This window comes from Bos indicus, chromosome 18, assembly GCF_029378745.1.
Source record: "Bos indicus isolate NIAB-ARS_2022 breed Sahiwal x Tharparkar chromosome 18, NIAB-ARS_B.indTharparkar_mat_pri_1.0, whole genome shotgun sequence".
NCBI classification, from domain to species: domain Eukaryota; kingdom Metazoa; phylum Chordata; class Mammalia; order Artiodactyla; family Bovidae; genus Bos; species Bos indicus.
Window position 1 is genome coordinate 34,681,879 of NC_091777.1, and position 18,894 is coordinate 34,700,772.

General features: G+C 56.0%; 1 protein-coding gene across 2 annotated transcripts in view; it reads left to right on the forward strand.

The window, feature by feature from the left end:
• Positions 1-4,701: 4,701 nt before the first annotated feature.
• The window catches only part of CDH5 (cadherin 5), a 39,094-nt gene continuing 24,901 nt past the window's right edge, over positions 4,702-18,894 (forward strand). The window contains exons 1-2 of one of the 2 annotated variants that reach the window (XM_070770692.1): positions 4,702-4,860; positions 16,711-16,937. In XM_070770692.1, the coding sequence (XP_070626793.1) occupies positions 16,734-16,937 (204 nt within the window). In that variant the 5' untranslated portion in view covers positions 4,702-4,860; positions 16,711-16,733. Of the gene's footprint in view, positions 4,861-15,342; positions 15,489-16,710; positions 16,938-18,894 lie in introns of those variants that run through there. The other variant, XM_070770693.1, reaches the window with a different exon arrangement.

The following is an 18,894-nucleotide window of genomic DNA, read 5'->3' on the forward strand; positions in this document are numbered from 1 at the left end:
TTTCCAGAATGGGAATCTGGAAGGGCTGGGTGGAGGGGTGGTGCGCTGGAGCTGGGAGTGCAGGAGGATCGGGCTGGTGGAGGTAGGAAGGAAGAGCACTCTGGGTGCAAGGACAGCACAGGGAAAGGCCTGGAGGCAGGCGGCTGCAGCAGCTCAGCCCGAGCTGCCCTGCGGTGTCCAGTGGGGCTCAGCACCCTCACGGGAGCCCTGGCTTGAGGTGGGCAGTGCACTGGGTTAGTACTCAGCGCTGTCAGAGGGACAGAGTCAAATGACCTTTCAAGGTCACCCCAGGTATTAAAAATAAGGCACAGATCCTGGGACGGGTTAGACACGTACTGGGTTGCTGGCTGTAACCCAGGCCACCCAGTCTCAGCGTCTATCCAGGGACTGTCTCTTCCACTTCCGGGGTCCTCACCTGCAGCTGGCACAGAGCTGGGCACCCAGCAGGCTGAGAGGCCGCCTGGCTGACTGTGCCCTATGTGCTGGAAGGTACCGTGGACCCCAGGTACACGGGCCCGACGCCCGTGTCTGCCTCCACGCGCCAGGGACTCATGCACACACTCGTCCATGCATTCTTTCATTCAACGACCCAGCTCTGTGCCCACCCTGAACTCTGCTCTGAGCACCCAGAGGTGAGCCTAGCCCAGTCCCTGTTGGAAGTGGCTCTCCCTGGTCCTTGTGGAGCCGCAGCTGAGGGTGAGACCCCTCCCCCGCTCCTGAGACCCTGCAGCCTCCCTATGCTGACCCTTTGTTTGTTTCTGTGAAGGTTGTGTTCACTCCCCTTTCCACAGCCACGCCGCCAAAGGCTTTCCTTTCATCCAAACCTCTCAGCAGGCGACTCACATTGCACCCTGCGCTCCATTCCCTCTCCCACCCACTCCACCCCATCAGGCAGCCTGGGAGCCCCATGAACTCAACTGTCCCCTCTGACCCACCCCCTCAGCCCAGAGAAAGTCTGAGCCTCAGGTCCCCACACTCTTTCTGAGCCACAGATTTCAAGCAATTATCTAGAGAAAAAAGGAAGGGATTGAAAACTATTTCAGCAGACAAATCAAGCTACAGACAGGATCTCGGCATACATCCCAGGAACTTCTCCCAAGAGCATGCTAACTTCATCCCTTCCTCGTGCTCTGTGCTCACAGGCACTGTGCTCACATGCTCACTCAGGGCTTTGCCTACTGGTCCGGGCCACCACGCACTCCCAAAGGCCCTGCAGAAGGCGCAGGTCTGATCCGCAGCGGGCTGACTGCCCTTCCACGAGTCCACAGTTTCAACTCCACGTGAGCAAAGTGCTCACCCTGTGCTGGACGCCCACCAGGGACTGACAGGCACAGGAGACCCCATCACAGCGCAGGGAGGGGAGAGGAGCAGATGGGCGGGGCAGCAGGCGGTGAAGGGGGTCCATGGAAAAGGTCTCAGGAGCCCAGAGGAGGCAGAGGAGAGAGGACAGGGCAGAGGAGACAGCTCCAGATGGAGCAGGGGGTTTCGGGGGGCAGGGGGGAGGGGTCCATAGGCAGGCAGGCGAGGAGGCAGTCCAGTGAGCAGACCTGAGCACGGGCAAAGGCCCAGTGGTCTGGCTTCCCTGTGCCCTCCTTGGGTCTCCCACACTGTGGGGAAGAACGAACAGGATCGCCTCTTGATAAGCCCCTTTTGTGCACCAGACCCAGACGGACAGGAAAGCTTGGTGGGTGAGGAGACAGCCTCTGGAAACACAGGCTTGGCTGGGAATTTCCCATGTGCCACTAACGGGCTCTGTGATCCTGGGAACACTCGGTTCCCAGGCTCTGTTTCTCCATCTGTGTAGTGGGAATAACAATAGAAGCCCCCCACCCACCCCCTCCCCACCCCCCCACCCCTCCCCCCCCACCCCCCCCCAACAGCTGCAATCCTCGTAGTTATCCTGAGGATGAAGAGGGAACCTTATGGAGGGAGAGCTCCTAGGGCATGGCCCTCCAGTGTGAGTGTGCAAACACAGGGCCTGGAAGCCACAGATGCATAGGTCTCGGGGTTCCGTTGGCAGCCATTCTGCCTCCACTGCCCTGGGGTGGGGCCCAGAAGGGTGCATTTTCAATACATGCTTTTCCAGTGATTCTGAGACAGGTGGCCACACTCGGAGAAATACCTGTTCAACGAACGCGTGCTATTACCATCATTTATTTTCGTTGTCTCATCTGCTGCTCAGACAGCCCTGCAAAGTCTGAACTGGTAACTCAGATCACAGGTAAGGAAAGAGATTCAGAGAGGCAAGTCTGCTGGCCCAGGTCACACAGCCAGCAAGGGGCCCGCTCAGGATCTGAACCGGGTCTGTGCGCCCCCAAGCCTGAACCTCTCACAGCAGGATGTCGTGGGGCCACCTCCCTGGTCAGCATTTGTCCTGGCAGAGGCAGGGGGGTGTCCCCAGGCCTTGCTGTCACACTCCCCAGCCCAGCCCCACCACCTCCACTGTTGCTTTCCTCTCCAGATACTAATCAGGCCTCGCAGACCATCTTGTTTCCTGCAGGTCGACTGGCTGCCTCCTTTGCTCCTGATGGTACCTTCCTGGCCTGTGCCTTCCGTCACCTCCTCTGCCTCCAGAGGGGATTGGAATCGCGGTTGGGCAGTGGCAGAAATCACGCAGAAGACCCTCAGAGGTACCAGCCTCCCTCCTGTGGCCGGGACCACCACTGTGTGGGGGCCCCAGGCCCGCCCCAGGGGCACATGCCCAGTCAGCCCTTCCCTTGTTTACAGACACCAGAACAGTGGGTTTCAGGGCAGTCAACATCCCTACCACTGAGAGCACAGGGGGTCCTGGTGGGTGGAGTCAGGACAGACACCATCTCTGTCTGCCCCCAGCAGGAAGTGGACACCAGGACCTGGCCCGACCTCACGGGCACGTCAACCACGAGGGCAGGCAGCAGGCACGGCGGGGGTGAGGAGCACTCAGGCTGGGGCACCAGGGGCGGAGCCCTGGCTGGCCCTGGCTCCTCTGTGGCCACCCCACCCCCGGCAGGAGAAGGCAGAGTTAATCCTGTTGGAAAAGGAAGTGCGGAGCCTTTGTTTGTGCATCCCACAAACAGGGAGCGAATGGGCTGCATCCTCCCGCACAGAGGCCCGCCTCGGACCAGCCTCTCTCCAGCGAAGTCTGCCTTCCCTTCCCTGCCACTGGAGTCCCCTCTGCGCACAAACAGGCCAGCAGAGCTTTAAAACCAAACCTAAAAGCCTCCCATCTCTCCGTGCCATTCACTGCAAGTCTGGAGGAAGGAGCGGTGACCGCACGCCCCCACTTCCTGGTCCCCCACGCCAGTCCCCTCGGTCCATCATGCCTTCTCCTTTCCCTGGGTCTGCTCTGGTCACATCCATCAATGACCTCAAATGTCCAGTGGTCAAGTTTCAGGCCTCACCTTTCCCGGGCTGACACAGCCGACACCATCCTTCTTCCCTCCTGGCTTCAGACACACCTCCTGGCTTCCCTCTTCCTTCCCTGGACTCTCTCCTAACGAACCTACAGATCTCAGAGGCCGGGGCCTCCCCCTCTGTAAGCTCATCCACCACCACTGCCTCCGCTGCCAGCCATAATAAGCTCAGGGCTTCCAGACCTCACTTCAGGGCGGACTGCATCTACCTGTATCCAGCTACCCACCTCTCTCTCCAACTGCCAATCTGACCTGGCCACTTGCGGGTCTAAAAGCCATCTCGAACAGGCCTGAACAGAGAAATCTTTATCTCCCCCTCCCCTATCTCCACACCAGTGGCCGCTGACTTAGTGCCCCTGGGCAAGGCTCTCCCCCTCTGAGGTCTCATGTTTGTCCAGCTGTATAAGGGATCCCGTGCGGGACTTCCCAGCCATTCATCCATCCATGGAAAAATAGGGGCAACTATTCACAGATTCCCACTACCTGCCCTGGGAGATTCCAAAGTCAGCTGCACTGGTGTGGGGCCCCGGTCTCTGCACTTGGTAAAATCTCCCCCTATGACTCTCACGACTGACAGACTCTGAGCACCTCCTGCCCCCCGCTTCCTGGTTCTAAAAGTCCCTGGTCCTGCCTTCAGTTTCCCTTGTCTTCCACATCATGTTGGACTCAATAGCCGTGTGAGGCTGAATTTCTGATTATCCCCATTTTACAGCAGAGAAAACTGAGGTTGGGGTGGAGGTGCATGACAGGCCCACGGTCAGCTCAAAAGTGGAGTCAAGGAACTTGACTCCACTCGGTATTCCTAAACCCAAACAGGCTGGCACCTCACAGCTGGAGCCCAGGTCCACCTTCACCGGAAGAAGCCGATTCAGGGCACACAGCCAAGGGTTGCGGTCTGTTTCCTTTCTCCCACCACCCCCGGCCCCCGCCTCTGAGGCTCCCCCCAGGCCTCCCCAGCACCTTTGCAGTCGGCCCTCCCCCAGCATGTCATGGGGTCACCTGGGAAAATCTGGTCTGTGTCCTGAGCTATAAAAGGCAGGTGATGCCACCTGCCCTCGGGGTTACAAGGAGCTCATATGAAGGCCCTCGGCAGGTGCTGGGCTCAAAGCTCCAGGGCTGAGGCCTGGGGATGGGGTCCGAGTTACATATCCAAGGCCAAATCTCAGACTAGGCCTCCATGGGGCAGCCCGCCTGGGCAGGCCCATTGCGGGGACTGCCTCCCTGCAGCCAGCTCGGCCCTCACAAATGAACAATAACAGGAAACCATCCTGGTGGGGGCGGGGGGTGGCGGGGGGGACATGGGCTGGGGCCAGTTGGAAAACCTGCAGGGGCGGCGGCCAGGCCTCCCTTGCCGCTGGGTGGGGCTCCCCTCCAGAGGCTATCGGCCGAGCTCTGCAGCGCTCCACGGCACGCTCAGCCCCAGCCAGCCAGAGAGACAGAACAGACACACTGTGAGCCCACGGACACGGTGAGTGAGGGGCCTCGGCCTCCCCTTCTGCAGAATGGTCATCAGCGACTCCCCCAGGAAGAGCAGCTCCTGAGGTGGCCTGCGTCTCCTGGTAGAGCGGGGCAGGGAAGGGACGCCTGGTGGTGGTGTGGTGGGCACAGACGGATGTTCTTGGGGAGGGGGAAGCTCGGCTCTCCCACGGGTAGACTCCCAGACTTGAGGGCCCACGGGCATCTGTGGGTGCCGAGCTCCGATGCTCAGAGGACAGGATTCCACCTGAGTCTCCCGGCACACCAGGGGCAGCAGGCTGGCACCCAGGCGACGCCCCTACTCCCGTGAGAGAGGGCTTATCCAGGCTGGCATCCCCTCTCCGGAAGGCTCTGCGCTGGGAGTGGGTGAGGAGCCCTGAAAGGGGAGCTCAGAGCCTCGGCCCCCTCCCGGCCAGCCCCTGCCCCCATTTTCAGAACAGGCACGCTGAGGCTTGGCTCTGGGTGCTCAAGGCCCTGCCTGTGGAATCCTGTCTCCTCCCTCCCCAGACCGCGGGAGCTGTGGATTCTCCCCCCAACACCCAGGTACCCGTAGATCGGTTGCCAAGAGACCTGGAAGCCCTCGTATTTTAGAGAAGTTCTCCCAAAAGACTTGAAGGCAGGAGGTCTAAGGTGAGAGCCTGGCTTGGAGACCGTCTTCCTGGGTACAAGCCCCAGCTCGACCATCCGCTTCTGTGATTTTGGTTAAGTTACTCAGCGTCTCCCAAACTCAGTTTGCGTGTCAGAACAATGGAGATGGTGGTTCTTTCGTGAGAATTCATTGTGAGGGCTGAAGATGAGGGCCACAGAAGGCTCTGAGGCACTGGAGCCCGTTACTGTATATCACACCAGCAAGCTGATGAGTTAGACACAGCCCTTCTCCATTTCTCAGTCAAGGCAACTGAGATACGAAGCGAGATCTTGTACCCCAAAGCCCAGGTTCTTCCCAGAACCACACAGCTTCTCACGTGCCAGCCTCCTCATCTGTAAACTGGAAGAAAGGGTCTTCTCATGAGTCAAGGGGGGTGATATATACACTGGCACTAGGAATGGATCATAGGAGAGATGCTTTGAGAAATCACAGATGAATTTACCTTCCACCTGAACTGACCATGGCTAGAATGTCTTTAAGGTTATGACCCCTGGGGTTGGTCAGTCCCCAGCAGGTGAGGGATGCATCAGCTCGTCTTCCAGCGGGCACTCTGGGCAGCGACTCCGTGCCAAGCACTGTGTCTGTTCCCCACCCCCCACCCCGTGGATGTTTCTGCCATGGGTGGGGGGTAGATAGGATCCTAACAGGAGATGAAGGGCATTCCAGGGGAGGCAGGGAGCCTGGGCAGCTTGACGGATCTGGAGAAGCCAATGTGGCCAGAAGGTTTGAAGAGCAGGGAGTGGTGGGAGGGCAAATGACGCTGAGGACCAGGGGTGAGTACCAGGACTGAGAGCCCTGGTTCATCTTCAGGCATTGGGGAGCAGTAGGACCCTCCCGATGACCTGAGTCCAGCCACGTGTGGCTCCCAGCCTGGAGGGCAACAGGACATCAAGGGGACCAGGAGCTGCTGTGCCCCCAGGCAGCCCCGCTAATTCTGGCTTACCGTGGTGAGGGGGTAGGCGAGGCGCCCACCGGCCTGGCAGGGGTTAAGCTGCCCGCCCCACAGTCTGGACCTGAGCGATTGTGCTGCTGAACAAGGGCCGGACACGGGGGCAGGAAGCCGGAGGGGCCATGCTTTCTTCTCCCAAAGCTGGATGACTCACAGCTCTGCTGCTACCCCGAGGACGCAACGGACACAATGGCCACTAGCTCAGGGAAAAATCTTTGAGCCCCCTTGCTGATGGAACCCATCCCTGCTACTTCCACCACCTCTCTGCACCTCCGTGGTATCTGTGAAGCTACTAAAAGAATTCCCAGTTGAGAGACAGAACCACAGAGGCTGAGAGAAACGGAGCAGCCAGTCCAAGGTCACACGATTACTATGAAGTAAAAGCAGGATATGAATGAGGCCAGCCCCTTCTGACCCCATTGCCCTGCCACACTCCATAGGGAAGCCTGGAGGGGGAGAAGCCGGGGTGAGGATTGAACTGGACAGTTCAAACCACAGAATCAGGCACCAGACTGAGCCAGGAGCCCAGAGATCCTGGAGAAGGAATGTTCTAGGAGACAACTGCTGCCCTGAGTAACCGGCTTCTTGCTGGAGAGATACTGGCAAGCCCGTCCTAATCCAGCTCCAAGCTGATGTTGGGTAGAGAAAGCACAGAAGAGTTCCTGGAGGAAGAGCAGGAGCCCCAGAAGGTGCTGGAAGGTCTTGGGTGTGCTCTCTGAGCTTCAGTCTTCTCGTTTCTCTAGGGCAGGGAATGGACTGCATGGTCCCTAAACTCACATGAGGACCACTAGACCGTGCGCCACGGCATAAAGGTCGGATTCTGGCAGGTGCCGACACTGAGAGGAGGGCACAGTAGGGCCCGTGGAGCTGGGGCAGGAAGGCGGTGAATGAGATTTCCTCGCCCAGGCAAACAGAAAGGAGCAGCAGATGAGCCCAGGGCCGAACCAGGAAATGAGGTCAGACGTGAGTGCCCAGGGCAGAACCAGGAAATGAGGTCACACCCACAGCTGCCAGGCCAGGCTGAGTGGGTAAGGTGAGAGTTGGGACACCCACACACTTACTAAGCACCTACTGTGTGCCGAGCTCGGCAGCCATGATCTCATCAACTCTCCATTAGAGATGAGGAAGCTAGAGTTCAGAGAAGGCAAGGAATGGGCCTAAGGCTACAGAGCCCATGAGCAAAGAGGCAAGTGTGTAATACTTGTTGCCCCCACTGACTGCCTCAGAGCCCCAGGCAAAGTCAGAAATCCCAGAGGAGGAAAAGGCTCTCCCACGGGTGGGTTTTCTCTCCTTGAAGCTTGGAGCTGCCCCTTTAGGATATATCGGGGTGACCCAGAGACCCTAGCATACATTTGTTTCAAATCACAAACTAGTTCTGATGAATTGGTAGTCTCTAGCTCCAAGACTGTACTGAGGATTCAGGAGCTGAGTTCGAGTTCAGCAGGAATGAACACTGTGATTTATCACCGATGTCTGCCATGAGTATGAAAAAGGCTGAGTGGCAACCCAGGACTTCTGTTTTGTCAGTCCTGCCTTCAGAGGTGCCCTGCACACGGGTATATGGTCATCAGGGACCCATAAGAAGGATAATCTGATTGTCCTCAAAGGGTTGTGTGTCTGACAAAGCGGTGGGCTATCAGAGATGCTATTTGGGGACGGGGAGGAGCTTCTCTGAGTTGTTTCAACTATTGTACCTGCTCTGAGCACCCAAGGTGTTGTCTGCAGATGCGCAGATTTGTTTGAAATTCTGTGAGTAAGGAGGGAAGGAGACCAAGGCGGGCTCACAGGCAGTGGTGGGGATACTGGCTCCTCAAGGTCCTCCGGGCCTCTACTTCACACAGCTAGATGCTGAGATGAAGGGGACACTGGCCCAGGACGTGCCTGGTCAGAGACACTTGGGAGTCCGTCAGAAGATGTCGTGGAGGATACGGACTGGGGCTTGAAAAGAAGCAGAGCATTCACCCTGGGGCCACAGCAAGGAAAGGCATTCCAGGCAGAGGGAACAGCCTGGGCAAAAAGCCTGTTAAAGAGAGGAAGAGCACTGTGTACTGCAGAAACATCCAGTTCTCCTCTTGGCTGGGAGGGGCAGGGAGGGGAAGGAGAGGAGAGCCAGAGGGTGGGCAGGGATGCTCAGGGGCAGGGCCTCGTCCTGCTGGCAGTGGGGAGCCAGGGAGGAGCAGTCAGCAGGGGAGCGGCGTGGGCATCTCTGAGGGGAGCCGAGACAGGCGGGCTGTTGGCAGAATCCCGAGGGGAGGGGATCAGGTCTGGGACCCTCTGGAGCGGGTCATGGGGCCGAACAGAGCTCCAGTTCAGGATGAGGCCTCAAGGGGCCAGCTCACAGCTGCCCAGCCCCACACCCAACACTTCCCATCCCTGTGGCTCCCGGGGCCTCACCCTTCATCCTCCCAGTGTGGGTGACTGCCAAGGCCCAGCTGTAAATGCTGGGGCTCAAGGAGACAATTTGGGAATCCCTGAATGAGTTTGGGGATCACTGGCTCCAAACTCTGCCCTAGACTGAGGCTTGAGGTGGTGAGAGGGTGGTGGGGAGGGTGGTCCAGGGCCACACAGGCAGCAGGGGCTCCAGCGCCCCACCCCGCAGGCACACCTCCTGCAGGCTCTGGGCCTCTCCTCCCACCTCCCAGCCCCTCACCCTTGCCCCAGGGTCCCCGGGCAGGAGCCCAGAGCCTGCAGGAGGCTGGGCTGGGGTGGAGTGTCCAGTGTACCCTCCGAGGCTGTGCCTGGGGCTGGGCTCTGCCGCCAGGTCTTGTCCCAGATCACAGAGGTGTGAGGACAGGAGAGGGGCCAGCCCTGCAGAGAGAAGACTCTTCGGGGGACACAAGTGTGTGCTTGCATAGGCAGCACATGTCTGTGTCCATGTGGCCTGAGGATGTCGTGTGTGTTATCCCTGACCTGGAGTCTTTCTCTAGCCCACACCCAAGGGCCCTGCGGTCTGCTCAATAACCCCCTAAACCCAGACCCAACCCCTGAAACCTAAGGCTTGAACAGGTCAGGGCAGAACTAGCCTGGGCCTTTGCCAGGCTGTCTGCCGAGCAGCTCCCAGCTGGTCCAGGCTTCCTAGGGTCAGTTCAGCTACATAAAGCACAGCCTCTGCCTGCCCCATCTCTTCCTATATCCCCACCTTGTAAAGAGCACAGAGCTGAGCAGACCTCACAGCCCCTCCAAAGCCAAACCCTAGTGACAGATGGAGGCCTGTCACAAAGAGAAAGAGACCAAAAGGAGTTGTGCCTGCTGTCCCACAGCGGGTCAGAGAGAGGCGGGGTCACTCCTGGGCTGAGACCCTCCGAGGAATCAGGGGCCCCCACCTCCGCCCTCTCACAGCTTCCTCTCCTCCTCCATCACACCACACACCACAACCTGAAACCGTGTTTCTCATCAAATGGTCAGTGTGTCTACACGAGGGTGCAGGCTGTGTTTGCTGTCCATGTGTAGGTCAGTGCCTGGCATGTAGCAGATGCTTGATAAACGTTTGCTCAATGACTATATAACCCCTGGGCTCTACAGAGGGCTTCAGAGAGGTGGTGACATGTGACCCAAATCTAGGCAGAGGCGAGAGAACATCAAGGACAAAGGGGACTGTGACTAAGCCTGAGGGCCGTCACTGTTCTCCAGGCTGTGGCTACTCTTGGAGTACTTGGTGAGTACTCTTGGAGTACTCTTGAGTACTCACCAAGCACCCTCGAGGCCCACACAGGGAACTGGAGAGGGGCAGAGGCACCCCGCCACCCCACCACCCCCGAGCCCAACCTCCACCAACACGGCTCAGCCCTCAGAGCCACACCTCTGTCCTCGCCTAGGCATCCAGGTTCTGAGCTCAGTGGCCCCACACACTGTGGACACACCCAGACCTGGGGATTCTCCAAGGCCGTGACCTCCCATCCGAGCATGCCTGAGCCCAGCTGGCCCCCACATGCTCCCGGGTTCCCCTACCCCTTCTCCTGGGCTCCATATACCTGCTACGAGGGGGCCCCCTGGGCCTTCCCAGACTGACCGAGGGCACAGAGGGCCTGCCTTTGCCCATCAGTCCATTGGAAGCTGCCCCTAAAGCCTCTGTCACAGCTCCAGGGATGGAGCATCATCACAGATCCTGGATTAACAGGGACAGAGGCCGGCCCCTGGCTCCTGGGTGCCCAGCAGGCACCTCTGAGTAGCCAAGCAAATCCCCCATTCCCAAGGCTGTCATCAGGCAAGCTCCCAGGCTGCTTGGTGGGCATTTCTCAGCACAGACATCACTTCCAAACTCCTCAGTCTCTCTGCATATCTATGGTACCCAAACCCAGCCAGCAGCAGCCTGATCTCTCCAAAAACTTGTGAGAACCACCAAGAGACATGACTTCTGCTTACAGGAAAGGAAAGGGCTAAAATAAGCCTGACCCCAGCTGTGCGCTGACCGCACCTCCAGAGGTACAGGCCAGGGCAATTCTGTTTCCAGCTGTGGGTCCAACAAATCCTGCCGGCTGACTTCCTCTCCAACTGGAGGACGAGGAGGAAAAATTTCTTGACAAACCCTTCCCCTCAGAAACCCATTTAGGTAAATTTCTAACCGAAAAGACAAAAGACAGAAACACATGGGGTTTTTCAAAAGGAAAAGTCCCTCAGGGCCCTCTGAGATTGGGTGTGAAGCCCAGGCCTTAGAAAAAAAGACAGATCTGCATGAGGGTTCCAGATGTACGACTTACAAGTTGTTATCTGAGCCTCACTTTCTTCCTCTGTGAAGTGGGGGTGATAACTCCTGCATGCTGGGGATAGTGTGAAGACTACGCGAGATAGAATCTATGAAAGCCAGCATGGAGAACAGCTTCTTCTTATTACTATTATTATTACTACTATTATGATGATGATGATTATTACAGGATAGAGACAGAGTGTCATGAGGGAAAAACACTACTTGGGGTGAAAGGTAGCCTACTTCATATCTTGGCTCCACCGCTTGCTGCTGTGTGACCCAGGAGGACTCCCTCTACCTCTCTGAGCTTATCTGCAAAACAGGATTACTGACAACTATCTCACAATTTGCAAGGTTTAAGTGAGATGAAGTTTCAGTATGCCACTGAGGGGGTGTTCAGGAATGATGCCCCCGGCAAAAAGGGCAGATCTGGGCAAGCACGCCAGGGTCCAGCAGAGGAGTGAGATGGGGCATGTGGTCCTCCTCTCCCGAAGGCCCCACCTTCAGAGTCCTGGCCCCTCACTCACTGCTCAGAGAGCTGAGCATGCAGAGCCCAGCAAGGGACACTCCAGCGACATGAGGTGACTCTACAGGAGCAAGCACCAGTCCTGGGTGCCAAGGGATTTCTCTCCAGGGCTCACAGCAGAGAGTGATTCCTCTTCTAGACACATAATAGGATCCAAGGGGCTTTTCTGCACATTCAGAGGACATTTCAGGGCTGGGGGCCAGCCAAAGCCACCGAGAGGATGATGTCTCCCGTGAGCCATGCGGCCGTAGCCTGTGACGAGCAGCCTCTGCTGTACTGCAGGCCAGTGTGGTTATTTGTTTGTTTGGCTGTCACCTACTGGCAGCCCCAGGACCACTGCCCTATCCAAGAGGCTGCCACAGAGAGAAAGCCGCATCCGCTTCACTGTATCAGGTGGAGTCTCAGCTGGAAACATCAGCTACCCCTGTCATTCCAAAGAAGAGACTTTATAAAGGAAACATAGAGCTGTGAGCTTAATCATAGGAACAAATGGGATGTTGAGGCCTGTAGAGACAGGAAGCAGGCTATCCCAGGACCAAGGGGACTAAGAAGAGGGGAGGGTGTTTCCAGAACCCAGTGAGGGACTGATGAGAGTAAAGAGGCCCGCAGGATGGAGAGATGCAGCCACAGGAGGAAATAGGAACCAGAGCAGAGAGCAGTGGAGAAGAAGTTCCTGACTTCTCTCCTCCTATCCTCAAGACGCCCGCTGCAGACCCTACTGGCCAAATATCTGAAGCTCAAGCAAGAAGGCCCAGGGTCAGTCCCCTTGACACAGAGCAGAGGTCAGGGGAGGGGCAAGGGGAGTGGATCCAGCAGGGTGGGAACAAAGCCCCCAGCCAAGTGGCTGAGTTCTAAGGAGCAAAAGTGGTAAGCTGACTACTCAGTGGAGCAGAACAGAGCATCAGCAAGGATTCATATACACTTAGTTTCTTACCTACTCTTTTGGCCATGTTACGATTTTTTTTTTTTTTTAATTCAGGCCTGAAAACAACTCTGAGAGGCAGATACTAGTGTTCCCATTGTACAGATAATGAGACTGAGGCTCAGAGAGGTGAAGTGTCATGTGTACGGTCACACAATGACAAAGCGGCGCAACTGAAGTTCTCTGAAGCATAGAGCCTGCAGTCACAACCATCACCCTGCTCCACGTCACCCCACAGAGGGGAGAGCCATGCGCCATGTGTGACTGGGCCTTGGGGAGCAGTGAGGATGGGCACAGGGCAGGTGGAAAGCTCTTCTTCAGGAAGGGAAGGAAGCTGTGATTTGAGCCCAGCAGTGGGAACTGGTCCCCAGCCCTGGGACCAACCCCAGGTGATGATGTACTGGAAGATGCCCACGGATGCAGGAGGTGCAGGGTGGAGACCAGAGATGGCTCCCCAGAGGAGTCTGTTTGGGCTCAAAATTCCAGATGAGGAGCTCACCAGACAGAGAAAAGAGGAAAGACCTGTGGGGCTGTCCTGGGCCACTTCTGCTCCCTGGTCTCCTTCACGTTCCAGCCTCCCAGTCTGAGCACCAGCCACACGATACGACTGTCTGCAGCTGCTCCAGCCCCAATTTCTCTCCCACTCCAGATCAGGTCTCTGGCAGCTCCTGGCCACGGCCACAGAGATTTCTCATAGCAACTCCAACCTGACACAGCCCACACAGCCCTTGTGGCGCCATCACCCACCCATCTTCCAAATCTCAGCAAAAGCCCTGACCTGCAACTGCTCAGGCCAAAGACTGGGGAGCCGGCCTCGATTCCACACTCCTTGGCCTGGGGCCCTGTATCTCTTCAAGCTCTGTTTCCATCATCACATCTGCTTTTTTCTCGTTCTGATCTTCCTGCCTTCAACTTCTTAAGGACACTGTGATTGTACTGGGTCTATCCACATAATCCAGGATAACCTTCCTATCTCAAGATCCTTAACTTGACCCTATCTGCTACAAGTCCTCTGCCATGGAAGGCAGCTGGGGAGGGGGGCATGGACATCCCTGAGGCGCCACCGTGCACCCTGCCACCCTGACCCGTCACCTCTCTGGAGCCCCACAGATTACTCATTTCTCTCTGACCCAAGGGCCTTCTCTTTTGTTTCTTCAGACAACTGAACCATTTTCTTCTACCTCGGGGCCTTTGCACTTGCTGGTCCTTCTGCCAGGGATTCTCTCCCTTCCCCTGGTATTCCAAGGGCTGACACTCCGACGTTGGCCCAGCAGTCATCTCTTTTGAGAGGCCTTCCCTGGCTTTAGGAGTCTCAGCCAGCTGCCCCCTCGCCCGCTATGCCCCCCAGCGTAATTCCCTGAGGGCCTCTGATCAGCAGCTGATGCTTTTCCTCATGTCCTTACTTTCCTGGGGTTCCCACAACAATGTGCACTCCCCAAGGACATGTCCTGTCTGCTCTGCTCACCGCTCACCAAGCACACAGCAGAGGCTCCATTCACACTCGCTCAGGGCTTGGCCTCAGGACTTAGTCCTGCCCAGGGGCCTGAGAATTCTCTCTTCCCCTTTCTCAGTTTCACTTCTGTTTGTTTCACTTTTTTATTTTTTAAAAAAACTTTTCATTTTTATTGGAGTATGGCTGGTTAACAATGTTGTTATCGTTTCAAGTGGACAGCAGAGCGACTCAGCCATATGTATACATGTATTCATTTTCCCCCAAACTCCCCTCCCATCCATGCTGCCACATAGCATTGAACAGAGTTCCCTGTGCTATACAGTAGGTCCTTGTTGGTAATCCATCTATTTATTTTTGATTTTATTTATTTATTTAGGCTGTGCTGGGTCTTTGTTGCTGCCCAGGCTTTTCTCCAGTTGCAGTGCACAGGATTCTCACTGCAGTGGCTTCTCTTGTTGCTGAACACGGGCTCTAGAGCGCAGGGCTTCAGTGGTTCTGGTTCCTGGGCTCTAGAGCACAGGGCTTCAGCGGCTCTGGTTCCTGGGCTCTAGGGCGCAGGCTCAATAGTTGTGGCACATGGGCTTAGTTGCTCCGCGGCATGTGGGATCCTCCCGGATCAGGGACTGAACCAGTGTCCCCTGCCTTGGCAGGCTGATTCTTTACCACTGAGCCACAGGAAAGCCCGGTAATCCATTTTAAACATAGCAATGTGTATACGTCAATCCCAAACTCCCTAACTATCCCTTCCCCCCACCCTTTCCTACTTTTTCATTCTTGAGTCACTTCTCACTTGAGGGATACAGAAAGCAGCAAGACATGCAGGTCATTTCCAGGCAAAGAAGGAAATGACCTACCGGGCCTGAACCCCATGAGGCTGGCCAGGGGTCACAGCTGCGCTGCCTCTGAGTTAGGACGGCTTCCCGGCAGGACTCTCAGCTCCCCGTGCCTTTGTTCACTGCCTTCCTCCTGCCTGGAACAGCTGCCCTTTTCACAGCCCACCTCGAAGGGCATCGGGTCTCTTTCGGTCCAACTGCCCCATTTAGGACTGAGGAAACGGACACAAAAGCCTTCCCAGGCACACAGCACTTGCTCTCCAGGCACTGTCCCACCTCAGCCCTGCAAGCCCTCTTCCTCCCCGGCCGGCAGCAGGGGCCACAGGGATGCTGGGTGCTAAGATCAGCAGGCCCAGGAGCCAGTCTACAGACACCCTTGGCCCTCACTGAGGACAGCCTGGCGCCACCGTCTCAGAGAAAATGTTACTAGAGTTTAGAAACTTCCTGTGCTGTGCAGAATCCAGCCCCTCCCTCCAGCCAGAGCAGGGGACGGCCAGGGTGGCAGCCTCCCACCCAGCACCCAGTGGGTGCCTCCTCTCCAGATGGGAGCCCTGGTTCTCCCACACAGCACCCCTCTTCCTCTGAACCCTCCCAGGAGCTACAGGTCAGTGACATGGGTCCCAGCATGGGTATAGGCTGAGGGGTCAGGGCTGAGAGGGCACAGTGACACCCGCCGTGGGTCAGTGAGAAAATCCCCCTTCCTTCTAGAACTCAGGGTGAAGCCAGGCCCTCTCTCTGCGTGACCCCAGGTTCCCCATCCAGGGTAACCCCACACCCCAAGGGTTGCCTCGTGCTGGGTTTCATGTTCTTCTGTCTCCGTCCTTAAATTCTTAATAACTTTTGTAAAAAGGACCCCATGTTTCCACTATGTACTGGACCCCACACACTATGAAGCTGGTCCTGTGAGCCCAGCCTCTCAACACTCCCACCCCACCCCACCCCTGCTCTCGTGACAGCTCCTAAGCTGATCACCAACTGTGAGCTCGGGGTCTGGTGAGGGCCTGACCCGCTGGGTTAAGACATCCCGCTTTCTTAAGAGCCTTCTGAAGACAGCATCAAAGCAGCGCTGCTACAGGGGTTCTTGGGCCGGCCAGGGGGCATATTTGCTCAGACAAGCCTTTAAATCCCACCCCACAGCAGGTGCTAGGACAAGAGAGGGCAGAAAGAAAAAGCAGGAACTTTGGGGCCAGGCCAATTCAGTTTGAGTTTGACTCTGCAGCTTAGAGTCTGGGTGAGCTGGGAAATGTTACTAAACCTCTCTTTTCCTCAGCTCATCTATAAAGTGAGGACTACACACACCCACCTCCAGGGTTATTGGGAGGATTAAGTGAGATACAATATATAAAGTTGATATTTATCATTCTGGTGACATTTTTATTTTTTTACGACATTTATTGATAAGTGTCGGCTGAGGTCAGACAACTGTGCTCTAGTCCCAGTCCCACCATTTACTCCAGTGTGAAGGTCATATGTCTGTGCCTTGGGTTTCCCCCATGTAAAGCGAGGATAAGCTGGGCGTCCCCTGCACAAGGGGGGAGCTCTCGCTCATGGCAGCATCACCCTCTCCTCCAGCAAATCTCTCCTACAGCTCTCCTTTGGGCTCCCCATCACCCACACTTGCTTCCCCGCCAGCACATGCGACCCTTAAGAAGGAGTTGTTTCCATGTCCTTCCTCCCCTCTTGGACTGGGAGCTCTGTGGGGGCAGGAACAGGCCCTGGTTCTGCTGGGCTGAGTAGAGTGGAGGACGAAGGGTTAAATAGGTCAGTGCTCCCTGGGAGATGCTCGCACCCCACATGACCTGACGGTGTATCCCCTCCTCCCTCAGACCCGAGCCTCCCTCCTGGGAAGATGCAGGCACTCGTGATGCTGCTGGCCACGGGGGCCACCTACTACCTGGGCCTGCTGGCAGCAGCTGCAGCAGCCATCAACCCTGGCCGACCCAACACCCCCGGCTCGCTGCCCGCTCACCGGCGCCAGAAGAGAGACTGGATCTGGAATCAGATGCACATCGACGAAGAGAGAAATGACTCGCTGCCCCATTACGTGGGCAAGGTAAGCCTCAGACCCCGGAGCAAGAGAAGCCTCGGCGGCAGGCGGCCCACAGCGTTGGTGGTGATGGGAAAGACTCTGATGGTGGGGGGGGGTGGCTGTAGGGTTAGAGATGATGGCTGCGAGGGTGATGGTCATAGTGGGAGAGATGGTGGAGGTGGCGGTGGCGGTGACTAGGAGAAAGGAGACAAGGAGAAAGTGGTGGTGGTGGTGGTGGTCGGGAAGGGGAGGTGGCGGGGGCGATGATGCTGATCGTGGAGGTGGTGGTGGCAGTGGTGATGACGGCGGTGGTGGAAGTAATGCTGTGCACAAGGGTTCGTTTTTCTCCCAGACTTTGGTCCGTGGCCTGAATATCACTGGCAGAAGGACCACCCCATGCACAGTTAAGGAGGCCAGTATAGTCTGAGGGTTCAGGGCTTAGGGTGGGACCAGTAAGTTCAGTTCAGTTCAGTCACTCAGTCATGTCCGACTCTTCGCGACCCTATGAATTGCAGCACGCCAGGCCTCCCTGTCCATCACCAACTCCTGGAATTTACTCAAACTCATCGAGGCAGTGATGCCATCCAGCCATCTCATCCTCTGTCGTCCCCTTCTCCTCCTGCCCCCAACCCCTCCCAGCATCAGAGTCTTTTCCAATGACTCAACTCTTCGCATGAGGTGGCCAAAGTACTGGAGTTTCCGCTTTAGCATCAGTCCTTCCAAAGAACACCCAGGACTGATCTCCTTTAGAATGGACTGGTTGGATCTCCTTGCAGTCCAAGGGACTCTCAAGAGTCTTCTCCAACACCACAGTTCAAAAGCATCAATTCTTCGGTGTTCAGCTTTCTTCATAGTCCAACTCTCACATCCATACATGACCACTGGAAAAACCATAGCCTTGACTACATGGACCTTTGTTGGCAAAATAATGTCTATGCTTTTGAATATGCTGTCTAGGTTGGTCATAACTTTCCTTCCAAGGAGTAAGCGTCTTTTAATTTCATGGCCGCAGTCACCATCTGCAGTGATTTTGGAGCCCAAAAAGATAAAGTCTAACACTGTTTCCCCATCTATTTCCCATGAAGTGAAGGCTGCTTTAAATCTGCCCATCTGAGAGGTCTTCAGGACCTGAGCAGATGTCTACAAAATTGTGCTGGTGACAAAGCTCATCATCCAGGCCACAGTTTGCCATTTCTAGTCAAGACCTTTGGACTTCCTCAAAAACCCCTTTCTCTCAGACCACCCATTCTGAGTGGTCTGAGATTCTAAGACAGCCATAACAAGGTGCCTGACCCAAGCCTGCCCTCCAGGGCAGTGTCTATGACTCTAACCCTCACTTCACCCCTTTGCAAACACGTCCATCCTCAGTCACCTTCCTAGGGTTTGGAGCTACACTGAGTGACTAATGAACGATCTTTCTGTGTCAAAGGACTGCTGATGTCAAAACCACTACTGAACCTCTAAAAAAGGTTCAAAAACTAAAAAATCTCTATTGAAAGGAGAGGCTCTAATGGTAGAATTTCACACATGACAACAGGGAGATGGGTTAGGCATTCCAACAGTTTTCACTGAGGAGAAAAACTCCATTCAAGTGCTTTAAAATCTCACCATGTCAATTTCCTGGAAGCTAAGCAGGGTCAGCTAAAGAAAGATCAGTGCCCTGGAGAGAGGAGGGGTGGTCCCAAGCACAGACTGGGCTCTAGAAGATAACGGGGGGCAAAGACAGACATGATCCTCACTATCACGGAGCTTGTGATCTAAAACAGGGTTGGCCACATGTCAACCAGTAAAGTTAGGACACTCCCTCACATCACACTCAAAATGATTTATTACAGACTTAAATATAAGACATGACACCATAAAACTCCGAGAAGAGAACATAGGCAAAACATTCTCTGACATAAATCACAGGAATGTTTTCTTAGGTCAGTCTCCCAAGGCAAAAGAAATAAAAGCAAAAATAAACAAAAGGGACCTAATC